Source organism: Malus domestica, chromosome 14, assembly GCF_042453785.1.
Source record: "Malus domestica chromosome 14, GDT2T_hap1".
Classification (NCBI taxonomy): Eukaryota; Viridiplantae; Streptophyta; class Magnoliopsida; order Rosales; family Rosaceae; genus Malus; species Malus domestica.
Genome location: NC_091674.1, coordinates 8,352,808 through 8,369,347, shown reverse-complemented (window position 1 = coordinate 8,369,347; position 16,540 = coordinate 8,352,808). Strand labels below are relative to the sequence as shown.

Genomic DNA, 16,540 nt, shown 5'->3' with positions numbered 1-16,540 from the left:
GAGTCTGATGTAAGAAAAGGTTGAATGAAATGGAGTAATATTCCAATAAACCAACATGTTTGCACGCATCTAAGCAAAAAAAAAAAAAAAAAAAAAACACACGTTTGCACGCATGCTTAAATCTACTGAAATAATAAATCAACACAATTTACATCGACCTGAACAAAATACAAGCAACCCAAAAACAAGAAAATATTAGACTATACAAAAACAAACACAAACACAAACAGAGAAACTGAGAGGCATTAAAGACAGTGCCCATGATTCTATTCAAAATCAACATTTGGAACATGAGAAATCTTTGGCCAATCTTCTCCTGTGTCGCGCTGGCATCTCCTCTCCAGATCAGGACACTTTCTGATTCTAAGTGTTGTTAAGGCAGTGAGGCGATGCATCTTCTCTGGCAAAGACAACAGTTTGGGACATGATTTGAGGCCAACCATTCTAAGCGATGTGAAACTCGTCAACCACCCAGGTAATGCCTCCAAATTCTCACAATCCCCAATAACCAAGTCTTGTAGTGTGTTTGTGGCTCCTTGAAACCATTCAGGCAATGCCACCATTCGTGGGAATCCTACAATCCCCAATTTTTTGAGCCTTAGTGGAATTACTTGATAGTTTTCCATCACCAAATCAAGTTGTTTACAATTAAGTATGGTCAGAGTGCATAATGACGCAAGATAACTCGTATCATGCGGCAAACACGTTAGATAACTACAATCCTGAATACAAAGATATCGAAGTGATGTCAAGCATCCCACTCCATTCTCTGGAAAACTTGATTGTTTTGTGGTTAATTCAAGGTATCTAAGGCTGATCAACTTCCTCATGTCTCTAGGCAACACTTCAAGATTCACACATCCACCGAGACTCAGACTTTGCAAGCTCTGCAACTCACAAAATGAATTGGGTAGTTCGGTGATTCCTTCACTTTGATAGAAGTCCAGGCTTCTCAAATGCTTCAAAGAACCAATGGAATTTGGCAACACTTCCACTGATACATTGACAAACTTAAGCACCCGCAGATATTTGAATCTTGAAATGCATGTGCAGAGGAAGGATCCATCAATAGTTATACAACTCGGTACCTCGCACTTTGTTCAACTTTTGCAAGGCTGTTGAAACATTTTGGCCAATTTCCAAAATTGTAAGATGCCTAACATTTTCAGGGATGCCTTTGGTGCATGCAGAGTCTACTGTAAAACTCTCACCTTGTGTGACTAACTGTACAAGGTCGTGGATGAGATCATGCATATCAAAATTATAGAAGAAAATGTGATCATTAACATTTTGAAAGAAAGATCTCTCCCATAACTCTTTGAAATATAGCTCACCAACATCTTCCAACTCCATATTCCCATGATCACGAGATTCAAGGATTCCATGTGCCATCCAATGATTGATCACTTCCCTGCTATCAAATTCAATGTAATTCTTTGAAAGAATTGAACAAGAAGCAAGACACTGTTTCAAATGAGAGGGCAATTGAGTATAACTCACTCTCAAAGCTGGTAGAATGTGACCAACTCCATCTCGTTCTAGTTCCCATATCTCAGAATCTCTAATCAATCTCCATTGACGCTCATCAGTCTTTGAGTAAAGTTGACTCCCTAAGGTTTTCACAGCTAAGGGAACCCCTCCGCACTTTCTTACAATATCTTTTCCCATTTCATAAAGGCTTGGATGATGTCTTTCTTGTCCTTCTTTAAATGCACACTTTACAAACAAAGACAAACAATCCTCAAAAGAGAGAATGTCTAAATTTATGTTTCCAACTGTCCCCATGATTGAAGCAACTGAGATATTCCGTGTCGTCACCAAAATCTTAGTTCCCACCTTGGCCCCCTCTATCAACAAATCTCTCAACTCGCTCCATTTGATACAATCTTCGTTCCACACATCATCCAAGACAAGTAGAAATTTCTTATCCTTTAAAGCGTCTCGTAGTTGTTCTTGTAACTGATCCAGAGACGACCCTTCACTGATCTTCGTACCTAATGCAGAGCCGAGGATCTCTCTTGTCAATCTAGTAACATCAAAGTCCACTGTCACAGACTGCCACATTCTTAATTCAAAACTCCCAACGACTCTCTCATCATTGTACACCAACTTGGCAAGTGTGGTCTTCCCTAAACCTCCAAATCCCACTATCGGAATAACAGATACATTCCCATTATCCTCACTTTGATGATCATTGCCTTGTACCATTAGAAGATCAACAACCTTATTTTTTTCTGTTTCTCTACCAATAACCTCCGAAGCACGGACAAAGGAGTGGGTCGTATTCCTATTCTCCCTCCCATGATCAGCAAAATTCTTATCGTCTTTAAGCTCATGTAACCTTTCTCTTATCTTCTTAATTCCATGACCTACTCGCAAGCGGAATGCAACTGGATTAGAGCGGGAAAAGAAATGGCGTACCTTTCTATTTGTGCCACTGCCATGAACCACTTGCCTTCGCAAAGCTTCGCACTCAAACGCGTCCAACAGATCCTCCGCATCAAGGAACACATCTTTAAGTTGTTGTAGCCAACTGCGTAGCTCACTGTTATGTGCTTGCTTCTCTTCGGCATCCAAGAGGACGTCTTTGATGGTCGACATGGTGCGTCCAAGCTTCTGCACATTCGCTTTAACGCCCCACGCCAAGCAAATCTCCTCAGAAGCAATGGAGATGAGCTTTTCAATGAGTCTGTTTGCCAACGAAAATGCAAGGTCATCCATCTTCTTTCTTTCTTTCTTGATGAGGTAAGTGCAGGGGAATTGAGATAGTACGAAAGATAATGATGATGCCTCCTTATGATAAGGTATGCAGAAAAGCAATGGACGATATAGTATGAAAGATAATGATGATGCCTCCTTATGATAAGGTACGTAAAAAAGCAATGGACTGTAAGTAGTCAAGGTGGGTCTAACAGCCCAGTTCCATCTGGTTTCTTGTCATAACAAATTGAGTTGTCCAAGAACATTACGAGTTCACCTAAAATTTTGCTTAGATGTATTAACACACAAGAAATATGATTAACTCACCTCAATTTTGTCCCAACACGCCCACTATATGCATATATACATATGGATCGTTAAAAAAAGTTGTGGAATAACACCACATGTTGTCCCTCACTTTAGACACATATTTTGACATTCATTTTAGACACATAGTTTGACACCCATTTTGTAGGGTCTACTTTGTAATATTTTCAACGATCCGAATCATCTATATTTTAGTATATCATTCATAAATCATTCTTGCAAAAAAATAAGATAAATCCAAAATCATTAAAATATTCATTTGTATTGAAAAAAAAAAGATGAATATGGTTCAATAAAGCCACACACTATATATATATGGGTTTCGTAAATTTGTGCAAATGGAACTGTACACAGCCTGGATGATTACTTTGAGATCCGTGCTACAGATGCAGTGACAAGAACATGAGTTGATATAACCAATGTAGTTTTTACTCAAAAGCTTGGTGTGGTTGTAACAAAAATCAGCTACAGGAGTTCTTTTTTTGGCTGCCAAATGAGTTTCTCACTCGATCGCATTTCGGATTAGTTCATTCCGACTGAGTTACTTCCTACTAGTATTTTGGTCTCGTCCTCCGATGTGGGTTATGTCAATTAATCACTTGGTCTAGTCATCTTAACTAAAGAATTTCTCCTACCATAGGTGTTTGGTTTGACAATATAGTCGACTAAAGAAAAATTGACAAAAGGAACAAAGGTTCGTTCCTACTAACAGAGAGTCACTTATTTTTCTCTTGGAAAATGATTCACTCCTATTTTTTTTTCTTCTGCACTCTACCCTTTGCAAGGCTTTTAATTTACTTAATGCAACGGTTAGGATTAAAAAAAAAGGTGTGTTTGGATCAAAACTTGAACTTTGGGCTCAAGAAAGGAGCTGGCCCAAAAGGAGGCCCGAAGGGAAAGACAGCCGAAGCCCAGTCAAAGCCCAGAAAGCAGAAATGGCCTTTTCTGACTTGGTACAGCTCATGAAGACCACTTGCTTACCTACCCAAAGGCCAAGTGGTATAGACTGACCAGCTACATAGCCCATAAAGTACTTTATGATGGCAGTACATGTAAAATAGTTGATGAGTCATCACCCTTCAAACCGCATTCGGGCAAGGTTGCTGCTACAGGAGACCAAGCCGAGTTGTCTATATAAGAAGAAAGAGAAACCAGGAATAAGGACACTCAATCAAACAAACAAATGCAAGCACAAACTCTGCTCAAAGCCAGATTTGCCTTCAAAACGAAGTTGTAGTCAGCCCAAGCCTTCATCCCTCGCGGGATAAACCTTCATTTAAACCCTTATAATAGCTCTGCTACCTTGTTCAACCTTGCTGTAGTATCGATTCATCTTTTGTAAATCTCTCTCTCTCCCTGAAGCTTTCATACCCTTGATAAACAACAAAGATAGGAACCTGCAAGACGACCAGGCTTGCCCGACAAGGTTAAACCTTGCCCGACCTTCTTTGTTTTTGTCTTTTCATTCATTAGCCTAGCAATATGTTGTATACTTCCAGTTATATTCAAGTTATTTCTAGCAAGATGACTATTAAAAGGCTTTCTCAGTACTTGGATCCGATTTGAATATATCTTCAGTGTTCAAACCAGATCCAAGTCCTAAGCCCTCGGGCATGTAAATCTAATTAGTTAAAAGTCCTTGGCCTCAAGGCATAAAAAAGAACCTTATGTGGACTTAACCCATCCACGACAATCCTTGATAAACGAGAAGTCCGAAGTTACTTGGGGCGCAAGTAATCGACCTACCTCTTAGTCTTATTTCTATTACATTATGATTATCATAGAACGCTTAAGCATGGGAAGGATTCTGATAGGAAGCCTCAAGGCCTACACCTAAGGCCCCACGAAGGCACCTATTTGGATTCATTCCGTTCTGCGGTATAGAACGTTTGAGTATAAGAACGAACTCTAATAGGAAGCCTCAAGGCCTACACCTAAGGCCCTACAAAGGCACCTATTTGGGTTCATTCTACCTCTCGAACTCGGGTAATTAGAAGTATAATAGTTATAAGACTCATGCATTCACAAGAACAAATATGATGTGTTCGAGCACTGGTTTAGTTATTGATAGGAAGCCTCAAGGCCTACACCTAAGGCCCCACAAAGGCACCTGTTATAACTAACACGACATCCATTTCACATCTGCCATACTAAAGATGGCAGTGGCACGCCTGAGCACTTAAAAGTTAACCTTGATTGTGAGCCTCAATGCCTATACCTAAGGCCCCACAAAGGCACCTCTCAAAGTTAACTTTGTCCTTCTCTTTCAGCCTTGCCCGACGAGCCTTGCCCGAAGAGTCTTGCCCGACGAGACTTGCCCGACAAAGCCCGACAGTGAAGCAGAAGCCCGACAGCAGCCCTCAACCGGCGCCAACCTCCCGGGGAGCTGTGTGCTCGTCGACCAGGAAACATCCCCGACGGAAATTCCTGACGCGAACAAGGTGCAGTAAGATTTCCCTTTCTGCTTAGGCTATCTCCAACTAGGGAAGGCAACAGTTTGATTTAGAGACGGAAATGTTATATCCATCCTTATAACCACGAAAATTAACCATATCCATAACGACTAATTAACCATCGGGTATTATCCATAACTATACTCATCGGGTAGCGAATTTCGCATTGGTTAACAGTTATACCCATCTTCATCAATACAAAAAATATATTTGTTCAATTGACTCATGATAATTTAGTAAATATTAATTTCATCATTATATGTTTGTTATATAAAATGATTTAATGAATGGATCTTGTGGAGCATAAAAATTAAAGCTAAACATTGATAATGTTGGCTGATGTTTGATATCTCCTATAAGTACTATTGGTTTGGATTCTCGTAGATTTTGATTCATATCAAAACTTTTTAACTTACCCACAAAATGCAACTCACATAGTTCAACTTTTGTATTCTCAAGGTAATGGATTGAGTGAATAATAAATATATACATATATATATACACACACTATATATAATACAATTATATTATTTATAAATACTATTATATGTATATAATTATATTATATATAATTCAGTTCGGATTCGGGAACGGATACGGATTAGGGACACCTATAACCATATCCAAAATCATAACTAAATATTATTCACGGTTTTTCCCTATATCCAAAATATACCCGAAGTTTCATACCCAAATCCAATCCATTCGGGCGGTTATCCACGGTTATCGAGTTTAATGGTTAGAATTGTCATCCCTATCTCCAACCCAAGGGTCTGAAATCTCATATTTTAGCCCCGCATTTTGAACTATTCCTCTATAAATATGAGGTTAGGCAGTTTTTTCCTCCAACGGTAGTGGACCTATAATTCCCACCTCCAACTTTATAATTTGTTAAAATTTTGTATTTCATTGATTTCTTTTTTTTTTTTTTTTTTTTTGTCTAGGATTTTGTGGAATTAATTTTTGTATAATCTGTTTTGTTTTATTTTTACGAACATTTTGATGTAAGAAAAAAAATTCAAATTACAAACCTTTTGAGAAAATTGAACTTTTCATGGATTGGTATTCATAGAGTTTTGGTGTCGATTTGATTTTGATTGATTAATAATATTATTTTGACCGTTAGATTTAAGTTTGAGCCATTGGATCTTTACTTTTGCCATTAAAATTGATTAAATTAGATTTGAGCTGTTATATTTAAAAAAATTAAAAGTTGGAAACAAATTTAAAGCTGACTTTTGAACGGCAATGTGAAGTCGTGAGCATCAACATCCATGGATTTGGGGCTCAATTTTTTGTTGATTTCGACTGGCAATGGAAGTAAATTGAAGAAAAGAAAGAAGACATGATAATTTTACCAAAATAACCTTCTCTCTTAAGTTTTAATACAAGCCACATTAGCACATACTTTCATATTTTGACGGAATAGACGGAATCTAGATAACGTTGAGCAAAAATTGAATTTTAAGGGGCAAAATGACGATATTTTTACTATAGAAAAAAATGAGATTAAGTTTAAAGTTTAAGATGTTGTAATATTATAAGCCATTCAATGTGCGGATGGCCAACCCACTACAATCCCACTCATCCTACTCTGCAGTCCTCCCATTGCAACTTTGTCTAAAGTTTTGCCTATAAAATTGATGAGGAGGATAACAGATATATAGAGAAACAAAAAGCCATATGGCTGAGAGAGAAAGAAAGAAGAGAGGAAGAAGAGAAGAGATAATACAAAGAGTTGTCTTTGTAATCTTATTATTTCAGATTATAAATAAAAGCATCACTGCTGCCATGAGGACGTACTACAAGCACACTGACTATAGAGGAACCTCGTAAATTTTGTGTATTGTTTCATTCATTCCATTGCACACACCGTAGATCATGTTCACCTCTGTCGGCTGAAATCTCACAGATAAGAAAATCTTTTCATTTCATCTTAAAATCTTTGTACAATTAATTTTCTTGAAGTAACTATATATATATATATATATATATATATATATATATATATATATATATATATATATATATATATATTGTTGTATGACTGTATATCATCTTTTGCAGAAGCAAAAGGGTACAGACTAAAAAATTCGTATAGAATCTGACAGCCATGTAAACAACCTCGGAACTCTAACCTGCAGACCTCATATCGAAATACTTTCTCTTCAAAGTTGTTCATCCGCCCAGTACCTACAACATATAAAATTTTTAGAAAATTCCAACGGTTCGATCATCGCAGATGCCTGAAATAACAAACCAGTTTCCAATTTCCGCTGAAAATTGGACAGGCACCTTATGAGTACCAAAACTTCATTTTGGTAGCTCAGATCGAAATTGTTTTTTCATAAAAGTTGTTCGGTATCCTCTTATCCATATCATACTAAAATTTGAGCTAAATCTAACAGTTTAATCTTCTCATAAGTTGCAGACACTCTTGACTTCAAAACTTATGGGAACCGTTTCGACTCTTTCGAAACTCACCGGAGGAGGAACTCCAATTGAAACTTATTGTTACTATTATTTCCTGAGTGACCAAAATGACTTCAGAACTGTGAAATAAAAATAAAAGGAATCAAACGAAAGAAATGGCAGACCAAGAAAAAGAAAAAGCAAAAGATGATGACTTAATCATTGCATTTGTTTTTGCATATTTATGTGCATGGTGTTGGTTTAAAGCCCTATCACAAGTTCTGTTTATCTACAGTGGGTAGAATTATTACCCATTACTTTAAAGCTTTGATATTTATGTGAATGGTGTTGATTCAAAGCCCTTGTCACAAGCTTTATTTACTTAAAAGAAATTTATTTACCATGGCTGGAATTACCGCATATTGCTTTAATTTATTTATTGTACTTCTTTTGTTACGATAAGTACATACTAGACCCAAAGTTCCTTGATCAGATCAGAACTAGAAGTTTCTTGATCATCATCACATAAAATGATTAGACTCGAAGTTCCATCGTGCAAAAAGATCAAGAATGAAGTCCCTAGATCCTCAAGATTGGACATGAAGTTCCTTGATGAGTACCTTAAGTTTGAAGAGCCAAAGTGCCACAACTTAATTGTAATAAAAGCCATGAGAATCCCAATTCATAGGCTATTAAATAAGGACCATAAGTTTCTTGATTTATGTAAATGATGATATAATGCATATTTGCTGGAGAGTTTACATCTCAAAGTTTTGATGATTATTGCATGTCATTGGGCATTGATTTTGAACATCATGTTCCTCATGTCCATACCCAAAATGGTTGAGCAGAAACATTTATTAAGCGAATGAAATTGATTACCCGCGCTCTGCTCATGAAAACAAAATTGCAAGTTTTCTACATGTGGACATGCCATTTTACATAATTCACTATTAAGTTTGGTTGAGATCAGTTACCAACCATCGATATTCCTCAGTACAACTCATGTTTAGGCATTAGCCAAACATTACACATTTACGAGTTTTTGGTTATGTTATCTATGTGCCTATTGCACTGTCATAACGTACTAAAATAAGGCATCGATACAAACTGGGAATTTATGTTGGATTTGATTCACCATCTATCATTCAATATTTAGAACCCTTTACTAGGGATATGTTTACCGAATGGTTTGCAGACTGTCATTTTGATAAGACAATTTTCCTGCTGTTAGGGGGAGAAAATAATACCGTTCCAAAAGAACAATGAGAAAATATCATTCCAGAATTATGATGAGAAAAGATCGTTCCGGAAGAATGAAGAGAATTTGTCTTATTTTGATTCACGAAGCAATCAATGAGAAAATGAAGTAAGAATAATTGAATGATGCAATGAAAGTGATAAAATCACATATATTTGCTACAAATGTGCCTACAAGAATTGATGTTCTTGTTGGACAAAATAATATGGCAACAAAATGAGTTATCTATTGCACACCTGAAGCGTGGCAAACTCTCAGACTCAAAATTTTCAGTCATTCGAAAGAAGAAGAATATAACACTGCTAAATTATTGCATTCCCGAAGCATAATTGTTGCATGTCAGAAGCATGACAGTCGCCGCATGAATACACGTCCCAGAAAGGACAATCTGCGGACATGGGAATGTTGATGTCTCATGCATGAAGCATGATAGACGTATAGGTTCCAATGACTCAACTCCCGAAGTAGGGATTAAAATCCAAGCTCTATAACGCTCAAGAGGAGGTTATGATCTGCATTCTCTAAACCATGACTATCCTGGAAGAGATAGTGTAATACCCTTGAAGAGGCAATGGATATCCAAAGAAATGAAAAGCTTTTATGCATATGCATGCACATGAGAATAAGGGATCACATATTGATGATAACCAATGGTAATGTTGGTTTTTACAAGTAGCTACTAAATTCATCAATGAGCTATGTTGATATCAAGTCCCATTTTTTTCCGTCAACAAAATTTATTGGCCAAAAATGGAGAAAGGTAATTTCATTACAATTTTGTAAGAGTGTGGAAAAATGGACTTATCTACTTGAATACAACACAAATAGCTAAAAGATGTTGAACCTAGAAGGTTACATATGAGCATTTGTAATACAGTGAAATACACTTACATGATATGACATAAGGTTACTAATTGAAACCTGAAATTATACTCATGTAAATGAGTTCTTATAAATGAAGAATTATATACAAAGGGTTATGAGTCACCCACATCTTATCTCCGTAAGTAAATCCCTCAAATATACATGGGAGCAAATTACTCTGTATAAATTCCAAAGGAGAATGTGTCATGAAGTGTTGAAAATCCATGAAGGATTCAGATTGCTTGAAGTAAGCCTCCGAAAGCGTAAATTATGTACTCCATATCAATGGATGATATAAATTGCCTTAATGAGTACTATCATTATGATATTGTTGCAACATACTAAAATCTCTTGATATTATTAAATTGGAACTCCTGAAGAGTCAAGAGAGATTATAAAGTGTTGAGAGAAATATTGTCTCGAACTGCAAATCGAACAATATGCCAACACGAATCTTATCCATGATGTTTATGATATTAAAGAATCATATGGATTGAAGATCATGAGTTGAACACTCTGGTTATTAATATTTAGACACTAAGAAAAATCATTCATCCTCGTGAGGGAGAAGATGAATTGATATTTGGTCCAAAAGTACCGCATCTTAGTGAAGTATATGCTTTATTGTATTTGAAACAATACATTGAATGAAATAAAGTTTACATATTGATATCTCTGAGAAATTACAGACATGTACATACACATAAAAACATGAGGAAGCCTTCACAAAGGTTGCTCATGTGAAACCTCAGTGCTCGAAAGTACCCCAGAAAGATGAAGCACCAGAGGTTGATTATGTCGAGCCTCAATACTTGGTAAAACTCCGGATGGCGAAGGCAATACATGCCTTTGGAATAAAGCATCGAACCTTTGATTGTCACTTTGAGTCCGACTTTCAGATTCCAGCAGCTGGTCAAGCTTTCTTTTCATGCTCATTGAGTAATTATTTGTAAGCATGTGTAACACTCTATTCTCGTGCTTGAGCCCTCTGATCTCTTGTTTAAGACTTGCCACCTCAGTTATCAATGATTCAACTTGGCGAGTTCGAGCAAGTAGGTGTTGGCCCATATTAGAAATGGAGCCAGCACACTGAACACTGAGAGCCAATAAGTCTTGAACGGCTGCCTCATCAGACCGGTTTGAAAGGGTTCTGTTATCCTTTGGAGTAAGAAGATTCCTAACTACTACTGTAGCGGTTATATTATTCTTCATCACATAGTCTCCAACCGTAAGAGGACCATTTGAAGACAAGAATGATGGACGCCATATATTATCATGACACGGCTCATCTGTATCAGTCATAAGACTCAAATTTAAGCAAATGTTAAATGGGCAAGCCTTTTTTAGAAATTGATGAAAGAAAAATGTTAGATATAGTGAAATCTCAGAAATACAGCAGAGACAATTCTCACAAATGGTAAATCTTCAAAGTGTGCAAATTTGAATACAATCAATACCTTTATAAAGAAGAAGCAACATGGCTACCTGTTCAAAAATCGAAGAGACATTGCTCTCCGAATTTCAAAAGCCGGATTTCCTTGCATAAAGTTAGTCAACATTTTTCAGACGCAATCTTAGCTTTTCGGATATCACGTGTAGCTTTGTCAAAATATCTCTTACAGAGTTGAAAATACGTGAATTTCACTATTCCAACTACAACACTGTTGCTGACAAGCATGGATGACAAAGTCATATCCACACCACTACCTGTTATTGGGGAAATCCCTATATATGTCGACCTTCATCCTCCATGGCAAGGCACACATCCAAAACTCCTAACTCTCTCTCATTGCTGAAAATGCATCTGCAACCAAACCTCTCAACATACTCAGTTTTCTTTCTCTCCGAGAATACCTCTTCAAAACAAGTCACACCAGAGCAATAGTATCTCATATCATCAGGGTCGAGAGCAAGAGTATCTCATATCATGCAATCTCTCTGTCATTTCCTTTGTACTTGTTCTTACCTGCAAGACAAAGATAAAGAAAGCAATATGTTGGAACCTCCAATGAAACTACCAGTAAGGAACCGACTGCCTGGAAACTTTCCTGATTGCTTACCTAGTATTGCTTTCTAGTAACCATCTTCAACTGTTGATGAAGGTGGGTCTCAAGTCACCAATATCGCATAATAATTGGTCTGTTGTTGGCTCTTTACAATGAAGCTGCCAAGCATGATGAGTCGTTGAGAAGCGATGTTTTGAAGGACCATCCAAATGCAAGGTTTGCATTCCACTCCTACATCAGAGGGCAAATACTACAAGAGAAGATGCCAAACCTGCATAGGGAAAAACCAACGAAAATGATATATTGAAGCATATGGAGACAAGCATAACAAAATACGTGCCGATTCATCCCTGACGGAGCTGAAAATCACTTGTCACATGGAGCGGCTCATAGTCTCATTTCATTCAAGAACAAGTCTCAATGCTCTTGAAGAAATCACAAGTCTGATTCAAGATCAAAAGTCCACCACTCTTGAATAAAATTTAGCTCCAGATAAATGAAGTAAATTTAGACCCTTGGAGGAAACCAGAAGGCCCTTCAGCCCAGTTCAAGAATAAGCCTGTGGAAAATCAACAATAAGTAAAGCAAGTGAAAAGATACATCATCTTAACCATTAACAGAAAGTACAGGGGTAGGTCCCCAAACATCACTGTGAAGTAATGCCAAGCTTTGAGATGCAGAGGAACTTGTAGCTTTAAAGAGAAGCTTGTGGTTTTTAGCTATAGTACAATCAGAACAGAAAAATTCAACTGAAGATGCACCTTGCACAGCAAGTTTATTCCTAGAGATAACCTTGCAAAATATAGGAGAAGAGGGATGGTCCAATCTACTATGCCATATCTTTACTGGAGCTTTAATACTAACTAAAGCTGATGCAGTGAGTGAAGGAGGAACGGTACCAGAGGCAAAATTACCAGTTGTAGGAATAGATTGCAGAGGATAGAAACTGTCTTTAACTAAGCGCTGCAAAAGCGTCTTCCCCGTAGAACGATCCTTAATGACGCATCTATCAGAATCAAGGGTCAATGAACAATAATTGTCTCAGATAAATTGAAAGGTAGACAATAAATTGTGCTTCATGTGAGGAACATGAAGGACATTGTTCAATTTAAAGGAAGCAGTAGGTGTACGTAATGTAGAGGAACAAACATGAGAAATGGACAGACCTTTACCGTCATCGATGTATACTTTTTCTTCACCAATGTAAGGAGTATGAGAGTTGATGTTTGAGATGTCATTGGTGTTGTGCGAGATGGCTCCAAAGTCAATCATCTAAAAAGGAGAAGGCTTTGCAGTGTAGTATGCACACATTGCTTGAAGTTTGGCAAGAGGAATACGACCAGAAATCTCTGGATTCATGTGATCAAAATAGTCAAGGGCTTCATGACTATGATTGCCACAGATTTGACATAGAGCTCGATGACCAGAAGATGAACCACGAGAATGAGAATTGTTATTGTTGCAATTAAAGCCACTGGTATAATGATTTCCTCAAAAGATACCTCTAGTGCCACGAGTATTATTGTAACGGTTGGTCCGTCCTCAATTCAAATTGTAGCGAAAAGAGTTTTGAAAGGGTGGATTCTATATTGCATACACCTGAGGCGGTGTGGGAATGAGCGGTGGTTGAGCTTGGACAAATAGAGCATGAAAAGGTTCAACATTACTGGATGAGGCAGCTTTCATGCGACGATTCATAAAGAGCTCCTTGGTGAGTAACAACCCATGCAATTCATCCAAAGAAGTGGAGGATAACCTGAGCATGATGGAATCGGTGAAAGACTCAAAATCATCAGGAAGACCGGCAAGAGTGGTTGCAATCAGATCACGATCAGAAATTAAGGCTTCAGCGGTAGTGAGAGAGTTGGAGATCTCTTTAAGTTCTTGCAAGTAGTCAGACATGGATTGTGAACCTTTTTGAATGCTTTGAAGTCGTGACTGAAGCTAATGAATGTGTGCATCAGAAACACCTCCAAATCTTTGCTTGAGTTTGAGCTAGAGATCGTGAGAAGACGAAACTCCAACCGTGAATGGAATTACCTCCTCAGACAATGTGAAATTGAACCAAATCAGGAGGTTTTTATCTTTCTCGTACCAAATTTTGAATGCCGGATTCAGAGAGCGATCGGGCAGAAATGGCGCTGGACAGGTTCTGTGCCATCGACGATACCAAGAAGCCTATATCGCCGAAGAGTTGGGGCAAAGAAAGCTCGCCATGGTAGATAATTGGATTGTTTAAGCTTGATAGGCACCATGCTGCCAATGTTTTGGATCGTGAGAAAGGTATAAGGTTGAGAGGAATTAAGGTTTGAAGAGGAATTGGGATTCGGAATTGGCACCGACTCAAAAGGGGAAAAAGACGCAGATGGAGACACCATTAGAGATCAAGAATACAGGTCAAGATCGATGATCAGAGTACAAAAACAACGAATAAATCGATCGAATTGTACATAAATCAGAGAAGCAGAGCAGAAGAGAGAAGGATCGAGAGAGGCTATGAGGCGGTTGTCGATGAAACCATATAGGAAACCAAGAACACTATATTTCTGAATGTTTATTGTTTCATTGAAATGAATAAATAATTACATCAGTTGTTGTATATATAGCCAAAGCTATGTACAATAATCTTTCTAACAGATCGAACAAACTTTGTACACATGGCACACTATAATTGGCTAACTAAAACAGAATGTATGTCATGATTTGGCATCCTCATGTTTACTATCCAGGTCACTTACTTAGTGTTCACCCCCAAGCTATTATTTTGATGGTACCCCACACAAACTTTGTAGGATGGTTACAATTACAATTCCAGAATCTGTTCCTGTGATCCATTTGCTCAACCATGACAACCGAAAGTAAAGAAAACGTATATCGGTATGTGTGAAGGGACTGTCATGTTCATGTTACATTCAAGGATTAAAAATTGGTTTTGACATCAAATTTTCAACCCTTTTTCTATTTGAACCAATGTTCTGAAACTTGGTAACCTTTGAATTAGTGGAACTTTGCGGGGAAAAGGTCCTACTTTTCAAATGGCTTGCAACTTAATCAAAATGTAAAGCAGTTCTGAAAGTTGATTCCTCGTCCTGAAACTATCTTGGTGAATTATTACTTCTTTATTTATATAGTTGCTCCGGTTTGTAAAATATGCAGAAAGATGCTAGTGGAGCGGAGTAATAATTAACTTAGATATGTTTAATAAGAGATGGCCTATGAAAAAAACCAGTTAAGTCATGATCCAGATTCTTACAAGGAATACTCTCTGTGGTTGCAGGATTGTGTTGCACTGGATAGAAAACGAGCGAGGGAGCTTCAGGCCATTTTAGATGAAGCCACCTCCGGTAGGGAGATTGACTAGTTTCGTCGTCCTTCAACTCCTTGGGGAATGTGTTACTGATTTGCAGCTTCGTTCTATCCTTGTATTGTGTTGGCATTGTTACCTAGAGAAAGGTTTCTAAAAGGTAGAATCGTTCGTCAATTTTGGTTATTTTATATGTCGAATGGTTCTGCATTTATTTTGTTATACACCTTCGAAGTTTTAATTTTCTCATATTTGAAGCAATTAGCAACTGTCGGATACTCACTAATTGCTACAAGCATTGCAGAATGGTTAAAATACAGAAGGAGTGTTTTACTTGTCGATTGACTTTGGTACCATTAGAAACTTGGCGCGGTGATTGGCCTCGTTAGACGAAGAATATAGAACTGAAATCTGCAGTGCAAGTGTTCATCCCGGACAGACAATATCCCAAAGTATGCGGGGGAAAACTATAGGTCCAATCGGTGCCACTAAAAAGCAAGGAAACCTGAATGAAAATTAGAGCCATCGATTTCACAATCGTGAAGATGCATATTAGAGAATAGAGATGACGGAAAATAACATGAATGAATTGGTAATATCATTTTGTGGTGTTATTGTCTCGTGGAAAATATCATATTGTGGTGTTATTGTCTCATGAACTCCGCCGTGTAAGTTTATCTTACATTGCCGGTCCCAAGCCCGGATAAAGGAGGAGGGGGAGGGCGTCAGGTAGTCGACAGCCGGCACTCCATGATCACGTCGAATCCTTATGAAAATGAATCCAGAACGAAATCGCGCTAAAACTAGGGCGTCACCCGTAAGTGGCGCGCTGTGTGGCCCGAGCACAGTGATAAGTGAGCAAGGGTCGCTGTATCTCCATCGGCACCCGGATGCGGTGTTAAATGAGCAAGGGGGCTATAGAAACTTCTTTTCGAATGACTCCACTCAAAGTTGTTTGGGAGCATATGCTCCTATCAACTTTACACGGGACACACAAAAGAAGTACTTTGATCCTATTAGACGAGGAAGGGTAAAGAAGCTAGGACAGAAGGGTAGAGTTCAAGAGAGCAAAATGCGTTTAGGAACGTGGAATATAGGAACCTTGACGGGAAAATCTATGGAAGTAGTAGAAGTTATGGTGAGGAGAAGGATAAATATTATGTGCCTACAAGAAACTAAGTGGGTTGGTCATAAGGCAAAGGATCTAGAAAAC

General features: G+C 37.9%; 1 protein-coding gene across 1 annotated transcript; it reads right to left on the bottom strand.

Annotated features, from left to right (window-relative positions):
• Positions 1-266: 266 nt before the first annotated feature.
• LOC103454448 (disease resistance protein RGA2-like) lies at positions 267-2,721 on the bottom strand. Its single transcript, XM_070811697.1, has 2 exons — positions 1,089-2,721; positions 267-994 (listed from the first exon to the last, which is right to left on the bottom strand). Exons 1-2 carry the CDS (start codon positions 2,719-2,721, stop codon positions 267-269), a joined length of 2,361 nt encoding a protein of 786 aa, XP_070667798.1.
• Between the last annotated feature and the right edge of the window lie 13,819 nt (positions 2,722-16,540).